Below are 15,062 nucleotides of genomic sequence, written 5' to 3'. Positions count from 1 at the left end.
GGGTGTCGCAGGTGAAGCTGGGAAGCGCGGAGCCATCTTGGTGCCCGCGCCGGGCAGGGACCTGCTGCTGCTGCCGCTGCCGTCGCGCCAGGACAGCGAACCGCCATCGGGCCGGGCACGGGGGGGCGTCCGCGCGCGGGGCCCTGCTGGCCATGGGCACCTAAGAACCGCGGGGTCCGACCGCGACGGGAGCAGCAGCGGCGGCAGCAGCGGCGGCGGCGACGGGCTGCCTGCCCCCCCCTCCCGCCCCTCCCGGCCGGCGACCAGAGCCGGGCTCTCCCCGCCTGCCGCCGCCCGCGCCCCCATGAGGCCGGAGCCGCTGCCCGCCGCCCGTTGGCGCCCGTGACGAGCTCGCCGGGAGGTCGCGCCTCCCCCGCCGCGGGCGCCCCGGCCCCGCCAGGCCGTTTTTAAGCCTCCGCCAGCGGGAGGGAAGTTGTCCCGTCCGTCCCCCCCCGCCCGCCCCCCGCTGCCCCTTCTCGCCCTCCCTCCGGTTCCTGCACCGAGAGTGAGAAAAGCACAACCTCAGGGAGACTTGGCCCTGCGCACAGATACCTGCTTTCCCCCGGCGGGAGCCCTGGAGAAGGAAACCGGCCCCTTCCCTCATCCGCCGGGGCCGTGGGCGTCGGAAGCCTTCAGACCCTCCGTGTGGCCGGCAGGCACCTGTCCCGCCTGGAGGCAGCTCTCCTAGACCAGCCAGTCTCCCTCCGCCTCAAGTACATTTTGTGGACATAAGCATTTTTTTAACTTTTTAAAGAACTCGGGTTTTGTTTTTTTTGTGGGGTTTTTTTGGTTTTTGTTTGTTTGTTTGTTTTTTTCCTAGGATTTTTACGAGCTTCCCCTCATTTGATTTCCTGCTTCTCCCACCTCAGATAGCACTGGCTTTGTTTTTCCTGGCACTGTAGTATGGGGATCGAATCAAAATTGAGGTTTTAAGTACTGCAGGAGCCCTCAAGTCCATCCACCTGTTAAAAGTGAGCAGTGCTGTTTCTGTCTTTATTGTTTTCCCCCCACGTCGCCTGTCGGATGTGATGGAACTCATGTTCGCAGAGTGGGAGGACGGGGAGAGGTTTTCATTTGAAGACTCGGATCGCTTTGAAGAAGACTCTCTTTGTTCCTTCATCTCTGAGGCAGAGAGCCTTTGCCAGAACTGGAGAGGATGGAGGAAGCAATCGGCTGGACCCAATTCTCCCACTGTCAAAATGAAAGGTGAGGTCACCTGGTTTCGTTGGGATGCTCTTTGGACTCGTGGAAGCTGTGGGGCAAGGGGGGTTGGTGGGTGAGGAGATCTGCAGAAGGAATGTCAAAGCTGCAAAGAGAAGTCACATGTAGGATCATTGTCAGGATAACTTTTGACCAAAGATTGAAACTGAAAATATACTGGCGATCTTAAGACAAAGCTGTCTGTTGGGTGAGTTTTCACCTGCATGCATTCTGTAGTATTGTAGTGCTGCTTTTCTGAGTAGATTTTGTGGGCTTGCTCTTGGAAATCTGAAAAGAGTTTTCTATGAACAAACTACAGATTTGACTGGGGATAACTATACGTAGGTTCCCACTTGCTTTGACTGAAATACACTAAAGTTTCTTAGAGGTTGTTGTAACTGCTATAAAACTACTCGTGTAGAAGCACTAAGCCATCATTGTATACAGCAGTCTATTTTCCTTGTCTGTTTCTTTACATTTCCCTTTTTTCTAGTAAATTAGCAAACTTTCTTTTGCAGTAGTAGAGCAAGAGGGCCTTAAGACTGTCACAAAGAAGTCAGCAAACTACAGTGTGTTTGCTTCAAGAGTTGTTATATTTCCTTTCTTTTGATAGTAATTTATTTTTAATAGCAGACAGGAAAATAGATAACATCAGCAATTAAAAATTATTTAAAATTAACATATAGCTACTAACTCTTTGTTTGATTTTTTTTTTCCAAAGTTAAACTTAATTTGTCTGTTATTGTGATGCATCTTGACCCTAGAATTCAGGTGGTGTTTACACAAGCAGAGCCAGAAATACAGTTAACAGAAATTACACAAGCCCTTTCTACTCTTCATTTTATCTCCTTTCTTTTCTTTCAGTCCAGTGTCAGTACTTTTCCTGTTATTGCTGACCTTTGTGACCATCAACTGCCTCATTAATATCTCCCTATCTGGAACTGCAGAACTTCATTCTCTTCCGAATGTTGGCCTTACATGAACAGAGAATGCAATTTATATTGAATTGTGCGGAAATCTGGCCATGTTATGCTATGGACAAATGCTCACTTGTCACTGGATTAGGACCAGAAAGTACACTTTGCATTAACTGTAGGCTTTCGAGAGCAGCTTGAGTTTTAAATTTTTAATAAATTTGAGAACTGTCCCTAGCCCCAGGTGTGTAACTGCCTGTGTTTCCTGACTAGTCAGGATTAGAGTTGAGGGTAGGATGGGCACTTAATATAAAAAAACGCCAAAATGAGAGAGAGAGAGAGAGAAATGCTGAATATATGTCCAACTTTCATAGCTCTCTTGGATCCTGCTGCTGGGACACATTGGTTTTAGTATGGAACATTCTACTGGTGTAAAGAAGGGGAATAGTGTTGGTGTGTTTTTTAAAGCTATGAATCCTGCCATGCAGAAATAAGCATTGGGTACAGGACAAAGCGTATAAACTTCATGCTTTGCTTTAAGTCTTGTTGCATATGTTAATTGCTGGAAAGGAGCTGAAGTTTTGAAAACATACTGCTGTGGAAATAAAGACATCTCTAGTTTGGCAGAGGTGTATGAAGCTGGTTTGTACAGATCTATGGGTCAGACTGATGTTTTAAAAGGTGATAATTTTTGTTCAACTTTGAGATGCTTTTAGCCAACTGTTCTCCACTGGTTCAGTGTATGTGTGTTTTTCTGGGTCTTGGCCTAGTTCCTTCAGCTCTCTTGACCGAATTAAAAGCAAGCAGCAATTGCTCTCTCTGTTGTCATCAACTTGTTGCATTAAAATGAACAATCACTTCAGTAGATTGTGCATATTTGCAGTCCTCAGTCTCTTTCCTGACATGAGAAACACAATAGCTAACATTATTGTTGTGATAACTGTAATTATTTACACCATATTGAGATGTTGCTGTTCCGGATGCTGTGAACCTGCATAGGTGAGGGTTGTATTGCTTGTACTTGGTTCATATTTTTTAGGTTTTATCTGTAGAGGGACTTAATTCCTTTCTATGAAAGTTTTACTTTAACAAGAGAGATGTCCTGGAAGGATACTGTTGCCTGCTTTAAGGCCTTTGCTGGCAATTCCCAGGCTCTGGGTCAGAGTTATTTTGAGAAGTATGGGAACATAGATTTGCTGCCTAAATAATTATTTATCTGCTCTACGAAGTCACATATGATATTATCAACATGGAACACTTGCAGGTACTTTACTGTATGCAGTGTGTTGCCAGTGAGTCTGGTCTGATGAGGAATCTGTCATCATCGGGGATCTCCTTGGATTTCAGAACTCCTGTACCAATTTAATTATTTTTAGCACCTCTTTTTGACAGTATTTTTGTAGTCAGAAAAAACAGTTTGTATTGAGAACTTGCTGAATCCTGAGGTTGTCAGTTGTAGTGAGTCCTCTAAAACATGATCATTCTGAATTGAGCTGTGTGTTTTTATTTCCATAGTTTACCCTTTTCCTGTGGTCTGTGATGTAGCTGCCTATGCAAACAAAAAATGAGGTTAGACATGGAGTTCTTTGGTGTTAAATGCTAAGGAAAAACAACAGCAACTATATTCTGCTAGCCTTTTCCTCCAGTTTGGAGCTTAGCCTCTGTTTTGATTTGGGATCAGCCAGATAAGTTATGTAATAGAAAGGATTTCTAGCTTTTTCAGTTGTTTTCAGTTTGTACTTGTGAGCTTCCAATTCTTCATTAATTAGTTCAAAGAGAATCCCCCTGAGACTGATGTAAGTGCTGTTGGCTGGGGAGTACTCTTCTTAAACAAACTACCCACACACACACTAGTTACGGCTTGCTTTCTTTTTGCAATTTTTTATTTTCTTCTTGGGTATTTTTAATATTATGATTATGCTTACTGTAAATTTAACAATAAGGCTTGGGGTAGCTTGTTGCAAATATACACAGTAGTCACTGCAGAGTGTCACCAAAAAGTTGAGTTATCTACTTGTTTGTCCGTCACCCCATCAGCTTCCTATAAAGATGATGGAAGATAGAGAAAAATGTCTGAGTTTCTCTAATATGATCCTTGGAACAGAAGTCTTCATTAAATCAGGTATCTTGAGTAGTTATATCAGAAAAATAGGACTGTAACTGGTTGATTTTCCCTCATTTAATTTTGACTATGGTAAAGTCCTCTTATAGTCCTCTTATATTACTTTCTAGAAAGGAATTTTCTCTTTAAATGTAGAATTCTAACATGAAGGAGGAATGCATTGTGTCCACTTTATGGATGCTCTTAGATTTTGAAACTGCTCTCAATCTCCACTGATTCACCTGTACTGAAATCCCAGAGGAAACTTCAGCAAAGCATGTCAATTTTGGGAATACCAAGAGTCCTGTCATAATTTTGAACACTTATTTTAGGAATTACTTGTTCTCTTGTTAGACTGCCTTGATTGCTTGTTTTTACCCCTTGTTTTTTTCATTTTGAATAAGGTAATGCTTGTACCTGATATTTGGCCATTGCCTATATAAGTCATTGATTAGAAGCTTTCAGCTGTACTAGGCAGACAGGGGATTCACCTCTGAAGTTAAGGTGAATGGGTGTTTTGAAGAACGATGTCCTTGCAGTGTATTCAGAACCATCTGGTTCTCCAAGTTGGTCTGTGGCTCCAACTCACCTTCTTCCATATTAAATTACTTTCCACCAATTTGTTGCCTTTCTACCAATGAATGCACCTGCTTGCCATTTCTCCACTTTTCTGGACGGTCTTTTCTTTCCCAGAAACCATTATGAGAGCCATTATGATCCTGTCATTTCCCTTCTCACTTTTTAAAAGTTATATTTGTCATTGGTAATTGAAGTAAGTCTAGTGTTTCTGCAAATGTTTTGTTATCAATTATCTTCACATAAGGATTTTTGTGACAGAGGTCTTAAGAGTAAATGTTAAAGTACGCTCATTATGTCTCCAAACCCATTGTGGCTTTGTTTCTTCTTGAAGCTTCTAAGCTCTTTCCCACCCTTAGTCCTTTCCATTTCACAGTTTCTGAGGCATAAATGTTTACCAAACACTTAGGAAGTTGCCATAAATACTGTAGGATTGCTAAATAGTGTGCTCACAATACTTTTGCTCGGTTTGTATTTATTCATTCACACCAGCTTCTGCTGGAAGCGTGCTGATGAGTTGTGTTGGAACTATTTTCAGTAGGCAGATAGTGAGAAAGCTTGATTTTTTTTCTTTCTTTTACTGTAAGCTTGAACCATCATATACTGTGTTACAAAACCCCCTCGGACTTAATGAATGATTGATGCAAGCAGGGATCTCCTAGAAAACATTCTTGTTCTCCAGCCCCAGACAGTTTATGTTCTTCCAAACTGTTAGGAGTGCCCACGAAGTTAAGTTTTGTGCACAGTGCCTCAAGAATACAAGCTGTAGAGAGGGAGTCATTGGCAGAGAATAAACAGAGTCTGAGGTCAAGATATGATCAGTTTAGAGAGACAACCTGATCAAAGTCTGAATAGTGTCTACGCTCACAAAACGACAGTGACTGATTTTCATTCATTTATACAGACAAAGAATAAATGGCTTAGAGAGCAACACTTCTTCCTCAGGATTGCCAGGAACTAATAAATTAAAGTTAACCCTTACTCAAGCAGTAATTGCAGAAAACAGCAGGAGAGAGATGTAGTCTCTTTCAAATTCATACTGTGCTCTTCAGACACTGTTCTTTTTGGAGAATACTGGTGTCGTCCAAAGTGTGTCCGCTCCTTGAGCCTGCTGAAGCTGGAAATGAAGCCTCTGTAGTTTGCTGCTGGTTTGTTACTGACTATTACTGTGTGTTATAAAGTTACAACTGACTTTTTTTTTTCCCTACTTTATTTGTGCCTCTGGTATTAAGAGGGAGATTATGTAATCAGCTCACACTTCTGGGAGATACAGGTGTAATACATCTTGCGTGTTGTATTTTTTTTAATTTAGTACTACGCATGACAAATCTGTTTCAGCCTAAATATATCTGTTGTAATATATCCAAGTTCACTAATAACATTAAAAACCCAAAACAATAACTGTTGAGCAAAAGTATTGTATCGTTCTCTAATGAGTTTCTTTATAGAAGCAACAGAATTTTAAAAATATAAATGTTGGTGAGAAGATATCACAAATGCTTATGAAATAAGCAGAGATCACATGTCCAAAAAGTAAAGATAACGTGAAGGTGAAGGCTTAGGCTAGTAGAAAAATAGGTTTCTTTATATTTTCTCACCCTAGTAAATGCATTTCACCTACTTTTGTACTCTATTCCATAGTGGCTGGTGATGTTGACTTGCTACATAGCAGAAGCAAAAGTTCAAGTTGAGGAAGAGACCTACTGGCTTGTAATATAAGGTGCAAAGGGGACATTGATTCAGTAGAGCTGAAGATATCACAGAGAAGCTCTAGAGACAGTAATTTGTCAAGACCAATTGGCATAATTAAATGCAGTGCTTCAGAGCTGGGATGCAGATTTCAGAAGCTGTCTGGAAGTTTCTACTAAACAAAAACATGGTTTCACAATGTAGTTAATACCTCTGTCTTTTGGAAGGATGACAAGTTGAATGACTCTCACACATTTGTCTCTTCATTTGCATTTTCCTGTGCCTTTCTGAGATAATTGAATGTGTGTATCCCTCTCTTCAGAAATGAGTACCAGAGAAACCACATAAAGAAGCTATTGGGAAAAGATTTTAAATGACCAATCCAGTTTTAACTCTCTTGTGGTCTTCTGGCCTTTTCCTTTACATAAGCTTCTCTTCTCCTCACAATAAGTCTTGCACATTACTTCCCTATTTTAATGTCTCATCTCTCTGCTGGGAAATGCCTCACTTTTTCACGGATTTTTCTTTTTGTGTTTCTTTTCTCCTTCCTTTCACCTTGAGGAGATTCCTGTGTTGATGAATGACCAGAGATCACAGATGCTCTATCTGCATTTCAGGCTGACTGAAGCTACAGGGGTTATTCTCCTCTGTGGCATGTTTACCTCTGGGGAAGCAAGGATAAAGATTTGGATTTGATGCTAAACTCCGGATTGTGCTCTCCCTTTATTAACTATTGCTTTCTTTATCTTCTTTTTTTTTTCTTAGACCTGTTCTTCATTGCTAAAAAGTGGGTTTTATTTTTATATATTTATTTTTTTACTTGTAGCTAACTAGGTCTGTCCTGAGCTAAAAACAAAGCGAAGACAAAACAACTCAGGATTTCTGTCAAGCTACACTTTAGGTTTGAAGGGTGTGGTTATCTGGGCAAAAGTAATTCTACAATGAAATGCAAATGTCTTTTGATGGTTCGGTATTTTACTCATAATAACACGTGTTAAAACAGTTTTTTTCTTTTCATGCTTAAAAGTTTTTTTTCATGCTTAGAAGTACTGCTTATGTCACTTTGAATGCTAGCTCCAAAAGTTGGGTTTTTTTGTTAAATTAACATATTTGAATATCTATATGATCTGGTGCTGTAAGCAGGAAGAGCAGGCAGGAGATTAATTTTGTGTGACTTAACAGCCACCACAGAGAGCCTTGTGTTTTGAGCTGTGCTCCGTCTGTGTACCTAGGGTCACCCATCAGTGAAGCAGTGGGGAATGAAACTGAAAAAATATTCCCGCAGCTTCTGGAGTGTTGCTGATAAAGGCCAGGAGCGAAAGAGACCAGATTTCTTTTGGTGATAGATTATAAAACATGTAGCAGAAGATGTAATTCCTGCCCTGATGAAAACCCTAGAAGATTTAAGATTAGAATTTAGTTACTCTCAAAATGCATCTTAATTTCTAGGCAGATTACTCAGTTTCAGAACCTTCATTTTCTAGGTCTGCTTTTTGCTAATGTCCTACAACATGGGTGAATCTTTGTGACTCTTCACTTGACCATTAGAGATTTTTTTGTGAGTTGCTGAGTTCAGAAAGTGATGGGAAGTTTCAAGAAGCCAGGCAGGCTTGTTCCATAGGTGGAGGTGTCCTCTTAGCTTCATGAATTGCGTTGGGCTGTTGTCAGTTCTTGCTCCTCTTGCTCTGGTTTGGTGTTGCTTCTAGTCCTAATATAGTGGCACCATCTGTATGTTTGAAGAGCCATCAGTTAAATGTGATATAATATGCAAGTTTACAACTTTGGAGTTCCAGTTCAGTTTGAGGAATAGCAACAAAGCCATAGCATAACCTATATGCAGAAAAATAGCACCTTTTCTATGTCTACATTTCTTGTGGCTTTAGTGAGAAAAGAAGAGGTGAGAAGTGAACTGATCAAACCTAGGAATGGCTGTTTTCAAATATACTATACTGAAAGTAAAAATTACTCTGTGTATGAGCTGTGGTAGTAAAACTCGCATGTTGACTTGTGGCCAGGCCCTTTTCTTCCTCTCTGAAGTAGTACATGCACCGATCAACATCTGGTTTGCAGTGTTTGTGTAATAACTATGGTGAAGTTCATTTTTAAGCAAATGTGAATTCAGTGATTTCAGTTACTGTGAAAAGTTGGTAGAGGATTAGAGATGGCTTAGGTACGCAAATGGATTTATTTTATTTTTTATTTTTTGGTAGGGTAACTAGGAAAGTTGCTTTTTGTGTAGCCTAGTTTATGAATCTTTGCTTGGTTATGATGTTTAGGTTTTTTAAAATAGTTGTTACCCTATTAGCTACTGAGTATAACAAAGGTGTCCTTACATGTTTTTAAGCTCACATAAAATTGAATGTGTACATATTAATGTTAGTCTAGTGAATAGGAGAGAGCTTTCTTGTCCATATCAAGTTCTTGATAGTCTGTTGTTGCTGAGTAATATAATTTTTACTAGTATTCTGAGGAAAGCATAACACAGTGAGTTAAATGTTAAGAATAAGGAATATGAAACCAGATATAAGGCATTAAAAAAAAAAAAAAAAAAAAGGGAATGGCAAGGATCATAAGGTAGTGTTTTAAACAAACAAGGAAAAAAACCCCTTCTCCCCCAGTATACCTTTGAGGGGACAGAAATGGACATCAGTGATTTGAACAGCATCTCTTATGCTGGTTATAAAACCAGGAGCAGACACCATCTCCTCTTAATTGTCTGGTGTCCTAGTTAATATACAGTACTTTGTTCCAGAGGAAGAAAGGAATGTACAGCTTCAAAAGATGTTTTACATACTTTAATGAACTCTTGGAGTAAATGTTTGGCTACCTAGAATATAATTAATTTGGTTTTTTTGTTTGTTTGTTTTAATATTTGTAAGTAACATTCCAAAGAGTGAAAACCAATTTATTCTTTAGTTCTTAAAGAGCAAGAATGTCTTTAAGATTTCATTGCTCTTTTTGGACCAACAACCTTTTCCTGTCACCTATCTAATTGTAAGACTGTAAAGCAGTTATAAGAGTAATTTAAAATAGTGTCATGGCTAGAAGTTATTTTTTCAACTTTATTTTAATGCACTTTACCTGTATTAATCTCTTCTATCCCTCTTCCTGTTTTGTGACACCCTTCCAAACCCTCCAAATGTAAAATTCAAAGCATCTATATATCAACTAGCTAAAATATTAGGCCTAGAATTTTTTTTTTAATATTAAGGAGCAGTGATGCATAATATACAAAATATTTAAAATACTGGTTCTAATTTCAAAATACCATATCACACATTTCTAAGTTGCCTCCTCTGAAGCTGTGTAGTCTCAAGCAATAAGTATGGGGTTACTAACCAGAAGATTCTCATACTTCTTATAATTTGTGTGTGTTTTGATGCATCCTTTTTTCTTCGTTTCTTTTCCTGTAGAATGGCAGTAGTGTTCTGGCAAAGCTGTGGATAGTTGTGTAGGATTTTTAACAGAAAATACTGAAAGTGATGACTCTGAACATGTTTCTTGATGGTGCTTTAAATGTTGTAGGCAAGGCTTGCGGAAACTCTGCTGTTTTGATTACATTTAGTTCATCTATATTTGCTTCCATACAGCTGGAATCATACTGTCTTTGAAAAGAATGAAACAAAGGAACTCTGTCAGGCTGTGATATACCTATTACTTAAAATCTTCTGGAATTGCATATTTTGGGAAAAGTGATGCTGTGAAAAGTACCTGGTTTTAATAAAATACTGTTGCTATTGTGAATCATTATTAGTGTTTCTAGATTGCTGCAAGAAAAACCTAAGAAAGGAGAAAATGTCAGTATTTACCAGTATCAATTAGGAGAAGGTTGAGCATGTTTAAGACGTATACAACTGGAAAATCTGTGTGTTGATTTTTCTGTATTTAGCTAAATCTCTACTGGTGTGTGGTTAGCACTGAAAAAATTTGGAAGTTAAGATATTCTCTTTCCATAGAAGAGGGAAACCTGAAAAGATTGTAGGAGTAGTGTCTTTAAACAAATTCTTGACATCCTCATTCAGCTGCTGCAAGTAGGGGCACCTGAGTGTTGTTTCTCCATGTCTCAGTGACTTTGATGTCTTTCTTTTGTCTGCTAGGTTTAGTTTGTGGCTGTGAGATGTATAGTATAGCTTTCAAGCTTCTTTTTCACATGGGATAAGGATTGGCATATAGAAGAAAGGGAAAGGATAAATGGATAAGATGGAGGAAGGAAGAAAAAAATCTGTCCTCAGAAGAAATCTTGTCCCTTTGTGGGAGAAAAGCTGGATGCTGGAGGGGAGAATAGACGAGAGAATGGAAAAGAGGGAGGTCAGAGACCAAAAACAATATAGAAAAAGTTTTCACAAAAATATAAATAGATAGTGTGATAAAAGAAATATTACCCAGAATGTGTCTGCAAGCAACGAGACTCTTTACAGAAAGGCATCCAGCTGTACTTTTTCATACCAAGTTAAAACACTTATGAGGTGACTTGTTGAAGTAGTGGGTGGGTGAACACCTGGGCCACCAATTCTGGCTTCCTCCTCTGTTCAGAGAGATGAAAAATTTAAGCAGATGATCATAATTCTTTGCCATCCAGAAATACCGGTAAACATGAGTAATTCATTGGTGGAGATCTGAAAATGAAAACAGATGTTTTAAAATCTGGTTGGTATGGGGTTTTTTTTGTTTTGTTTTGTGTGGTTTTTTTTCCAGATAAACTAGTGGAAAAAATTAATTGCAGCTTTTCTGTTCATTAGGCTTGATATCTCTAAAGGTGCTGCTTTGAGCATGTCTTCCCAGCCAGAACTAAAGAAAAAGTGAGGTGGCCTTGAAGTACACGTAGTCAAGTTACCATCTGGACTCTTTTTTAGGTATATTAATTAAAACAATGCCTATGTGCAACCAAACCATTCTTATTGGCATCTTGTCAATGTATGTGACAGAACAAGGTTCTTCCTTGAAATACAGAAAAGTTTGCTGAACCTCTGAATAGTGAGTATTGTGTGACCTTATGGAATCTGTCCATGTCTTGTTTCTGATCTTTGTAGGACTTCAGGTTTACTGTCCTCAGTGTATGCTTACGTTTGCCTGACTTTGTATGTCACAAATTGTGATTCTCAAGACTTACCCCTTAATCTTCTTTTCTTTTTAATATCCCTATACTGGAATTCTTACCTGGTAAATTTGCATGTCTCATCCTGCGGTGAATATACCAACACAAATCCTTTTTTTAATCCATGTTAGGGGTTGATTGGATAGCTTGATGATGTCTTGAATGCCCAAGTTCCATGTTTTTAGGAAACACTGATTGCTGATGTAAAAATTATTGGTAAGTATTTGACATTTAAGCTTCATGGTAGTCCTGCTGGTGGGTTAGTACGTATTTAATAGGTGTACAAATGAAATGACAACTTCTTCTGAGAACCTTTGTGAAGTCTGTAGGGGATCATTTACAGTTCCTGCTGCACATTGCATGTAATTCCATTTTCTGCCTCATATTTAGGTCAGTAAATGGTGAGATGGGGCAAAAAGGGAAATGTGGCTGTAAATTTGTTTACCAGAGCCCCAGGTGAAAATATTTGTAACTTACACCTGCATGTAACTTTCATGCATGACTTGAAGAGAAGGTGATCTGACACAGAGAAGTTAGTTGTATTTGACCCAAAATGCTTTTGGAAGTTTTCATTGACTAATTGATTGCATTTAAAGCAGTAGTGCCTGGGGTCAGCTAAGTTGCTTATCCTTCTCAAGGACAGGGAGTTAGTTTTCCCTGGCTAGTTATGAGCAGCAAGTGTTTCAAGACTTCTGCAGACATTTTTAGAAGGTGGTTGACTTTGCTTCAGTCTTGTGATGTTGGAGAGATCTTGGGGGATAGTATGCATTTGCCTAAGTGAATTCATGCAATTGACCATAGTTAATCAGTGCTTCACAGTTTTCCAGTGCTGCTTTTGTTATTATTTTTGTGCACTGAAAATGATAGACGTGCTTGTAATTCATTTCTCCTCTGTAAACATTCTGTAGCTCTCTGCTTTCTTCATATCTTCCTTGGTACCCAGTTTTGTTCCCCCCCTTTTGTTTTCTCTATAGGTGATGTGAGGGATGTTAGAAGAGGAACTTTCTCACTGTAGGATACTAAGCAATGATCAGATGAATACCTTATTCTGAGTGAGATAAAATGTAACTGCTGTGGGGTGAGAGCTTGAGGAGGGCTAGGGACTGCTGGCTTTGGAAGCCTGTGTCCTGCAGTGGTGGTTCAGGCTGGTTAGGGACTGCTGTGCTGCACCTTTGAACTGTGGTTGGAGAACCTAGAATTGAAGGACATTCCTGAGTGGGCTCTGTAACCTCCCATAAAGCCATAGACCTGGGGTTAGATTTGGGGAGATTTTTACAAAACCAAAGGAGATAGAGAGGAGTCGGGTAAGATTTTTTCAAAAGCATTTCAATATCTAACTTCTTTTGACTCCTGTTTATGAAACAGATTTTTAAACTTCTAATGGTTTCCTGTTGGTGGTATTAAGAGGTGGTATCTTCTTTTAGCTCCTGACAGATGTTTAATTAATTTTTTTTTTTTTTTTACTCTAGAGGTGAGAATGCCTTTATCCTTTTCAGACAATAACTTTCCCATCAGCCCCAACAAAATTGGCCTGATCTCATTCTGATATGCTCAGTAATACAGCTCTTCAGTGTTTGCCAGTGCATTTGTCTGGATGCCAAGTGATACTGCTCTGGGATTTAGACACAGCAAAAAAGCTGGTTAGAGATTAATTTTGCATGTAATACTTAAGGATGGATACTAATGGTAGAGAGCAGCACATTAAATAGTAGAGGGTGCATGGTGTTTTGTATGACTTCCTTTCAGGATCTGAAAACTTATCAATACTTCTTGATAGAGATTGATCCTCAGCTGTGATGCAATCTGACCTTTTGATTTGTGTTTGTGTTCCATCATCTACATTCAGAAAAGTATCCGTTGGTCTTCGTAGCTTGTTTTTTTTGTCGTAGGCCAGTGGAGATAATTTTGAATTCTGAGCTTTTAAAATACCTTGCGTAGGGCAGAAGTGGGAATAACTGGTAGTACTGAGCCTTGCTTTCAGGAAATGGGAGCTGTTTGATGTCTGTGCTCTGAATGCACAATCCTGGTAATGCAGTATGCTTTCTGCATACTGGGGTGAGAGAGCGAGGAGTAACAGTGCAGGGGAAATGACTTGCCTGAAGCTGATCTGCTTCATCAGCTGTAGAGTTATTCTGAAAGCAAGCTGCCCAATTTGTCATGAAACCTTGGCCAGTACTGGCATGAATTTGTGTTTTGTAGCACTGCCTGTCTTGCTGTACAAGAATTTGCTGTTCATTTTAGGATTTCTAACAGCTGTCGGTTGCTTGCCCAGGCTGCTCTGTTTTTGTAATGAATTCTTTTTTTAGGGAGGGAAATGGAAGGGTGTTTGGATTGAGAATTTTCTTGTCTGAATTTCCAGAGGAGGTTGTCAAGTTGTGAATGCTGCATTGCCTGCCTAATGCTGGTATTACAGTTTTGGGATCTCAATCATGTTAGAGTGGGTGAGAGTTGAGAAAAGAGCTTACTGACATTTTGCTTTTGAGATGCAGAGTTTATGAAGAGGCAAATACATCTCATTTGGCATAAGGCATCAACATAACATTGAATACTCCAGTTTTGAGAGCACACCCCTGTGCAGAAGATTTTCACAGTTACTGCATAGGAGAAGCAACAGAGTTAAATGGAAAATACACCTTTCTAATCCGGACCTGTCTTGTGTTTGGAGAGGCTCTGACATTTGCTCTGAGCAGATGTTTTCTGTAGGTATGTTGTACGCATCTGCAACAAAATCTTATGTGAACCATGAGGCAGAAGTTAGGTGACTGGGATCTTAGGAATTCAAGTTTAGTGATGGAGCAATCTGCTGGTGTTTCTGTCCTGAAGTCATGAAACCTTCCCTTTGCCCATCAAACATCTTTTTGGTTACCAGATATAATTTGTAGCTTTCCATCTTTGCCTTGTCCTCAAGTTCTGAAGACATGATTCAAGTGTTTGGGTTTTTTTCTAGAGATCTGGTTTCTAGTATAGTAATAGTGTTGTAGCTATGATGCTTAAGGACGTAAGGAAGACAAGTTTGTAAGGAAAGAAGGGAAATCTGTTCTTCAGCCAGCTGACCTTTGGAGTGCAGAAACAGGTTTCAGATGATTACACAGCAGGTTATCTGCTTGGCAATTAAGGTTTACTTGGGCATATTGAAGCTCTTCAGTCACGTTTACCAGTGGTGAAAGGAGGAATAACACAACAGAGTGGTTATTTTTCTTATTAACATCTCATTAACACTGCTCTGAAGAGAGGATTCCTTCAGATGTTTTGCTTCCAAAAGTGTTCTTGCTGACACAGGAAACCACAGATGAAGTTGGGAGGGGTAGAAGCAAACACCTGCTTCAAGAAGGCGTATTGAGAAGTTTGCCTCCATCTTCATGTACATTGTAACCTCTTGCCGTGAGGAGCTGTTTCTTGTGTCATTTTCTAAAATGTCCTGTAGCAGAAAGCATTGGCCTTTTTCTTCTGGCATACCTCTGCTCAGCAGTACTAAGCTCCCCAGCTT

At 39.7% G+C, this 15,062-nt stretch overlaps 1 protein-coding gene across 8 annotated transcripts in view; it reads left to right on the top strand.

Moving 5' to 3' along the window:
• The first annotated feature begins 26 nt into the window (after positions 1–26).
• The window catches only part of ZSWIM8 (zinc finger SWIM-type containing 8), a 72,996-nt gene continuing 57,960 nt past the window's right edge, over positions 27–15,062 (top strand). For all 8 annotated transcript variants that reach the window (XR_007507375.1, XR_007507374.1, XR_007507373.1 and 5 more), the window contains exon 1: positions 27–1,206. Coding sequence is in view for 1 of the 8 variants with exons in the window: in XM_049811367.1 (XP_049667324.1) it covers positions 1,029–1,206 (178 nt within the window). In the remaining 7 variants the exon portion in view is untranslated. The remainder of the gene's footprint in view (positions 1,207–15,062) is intronic.

The sequence above is a fragment of the Accipiter gentilis genome, chromosome 9 (assembly GCF_929443795.1).
Source record: "Accipiter gentilis chromosome 9, bAccGen1.1, whole genome shotgun sequence".
Lineage (NCBI taxonomy): Eukaryota > Metazoa > Chordata > Aves > Accipitriformes > Accipitridae > Astur > Astur gentilis.
Note: the sequence above shows the minus strand (reverse complement) of the source record. Positions and strands in the feature narration are given on the sequence as shown.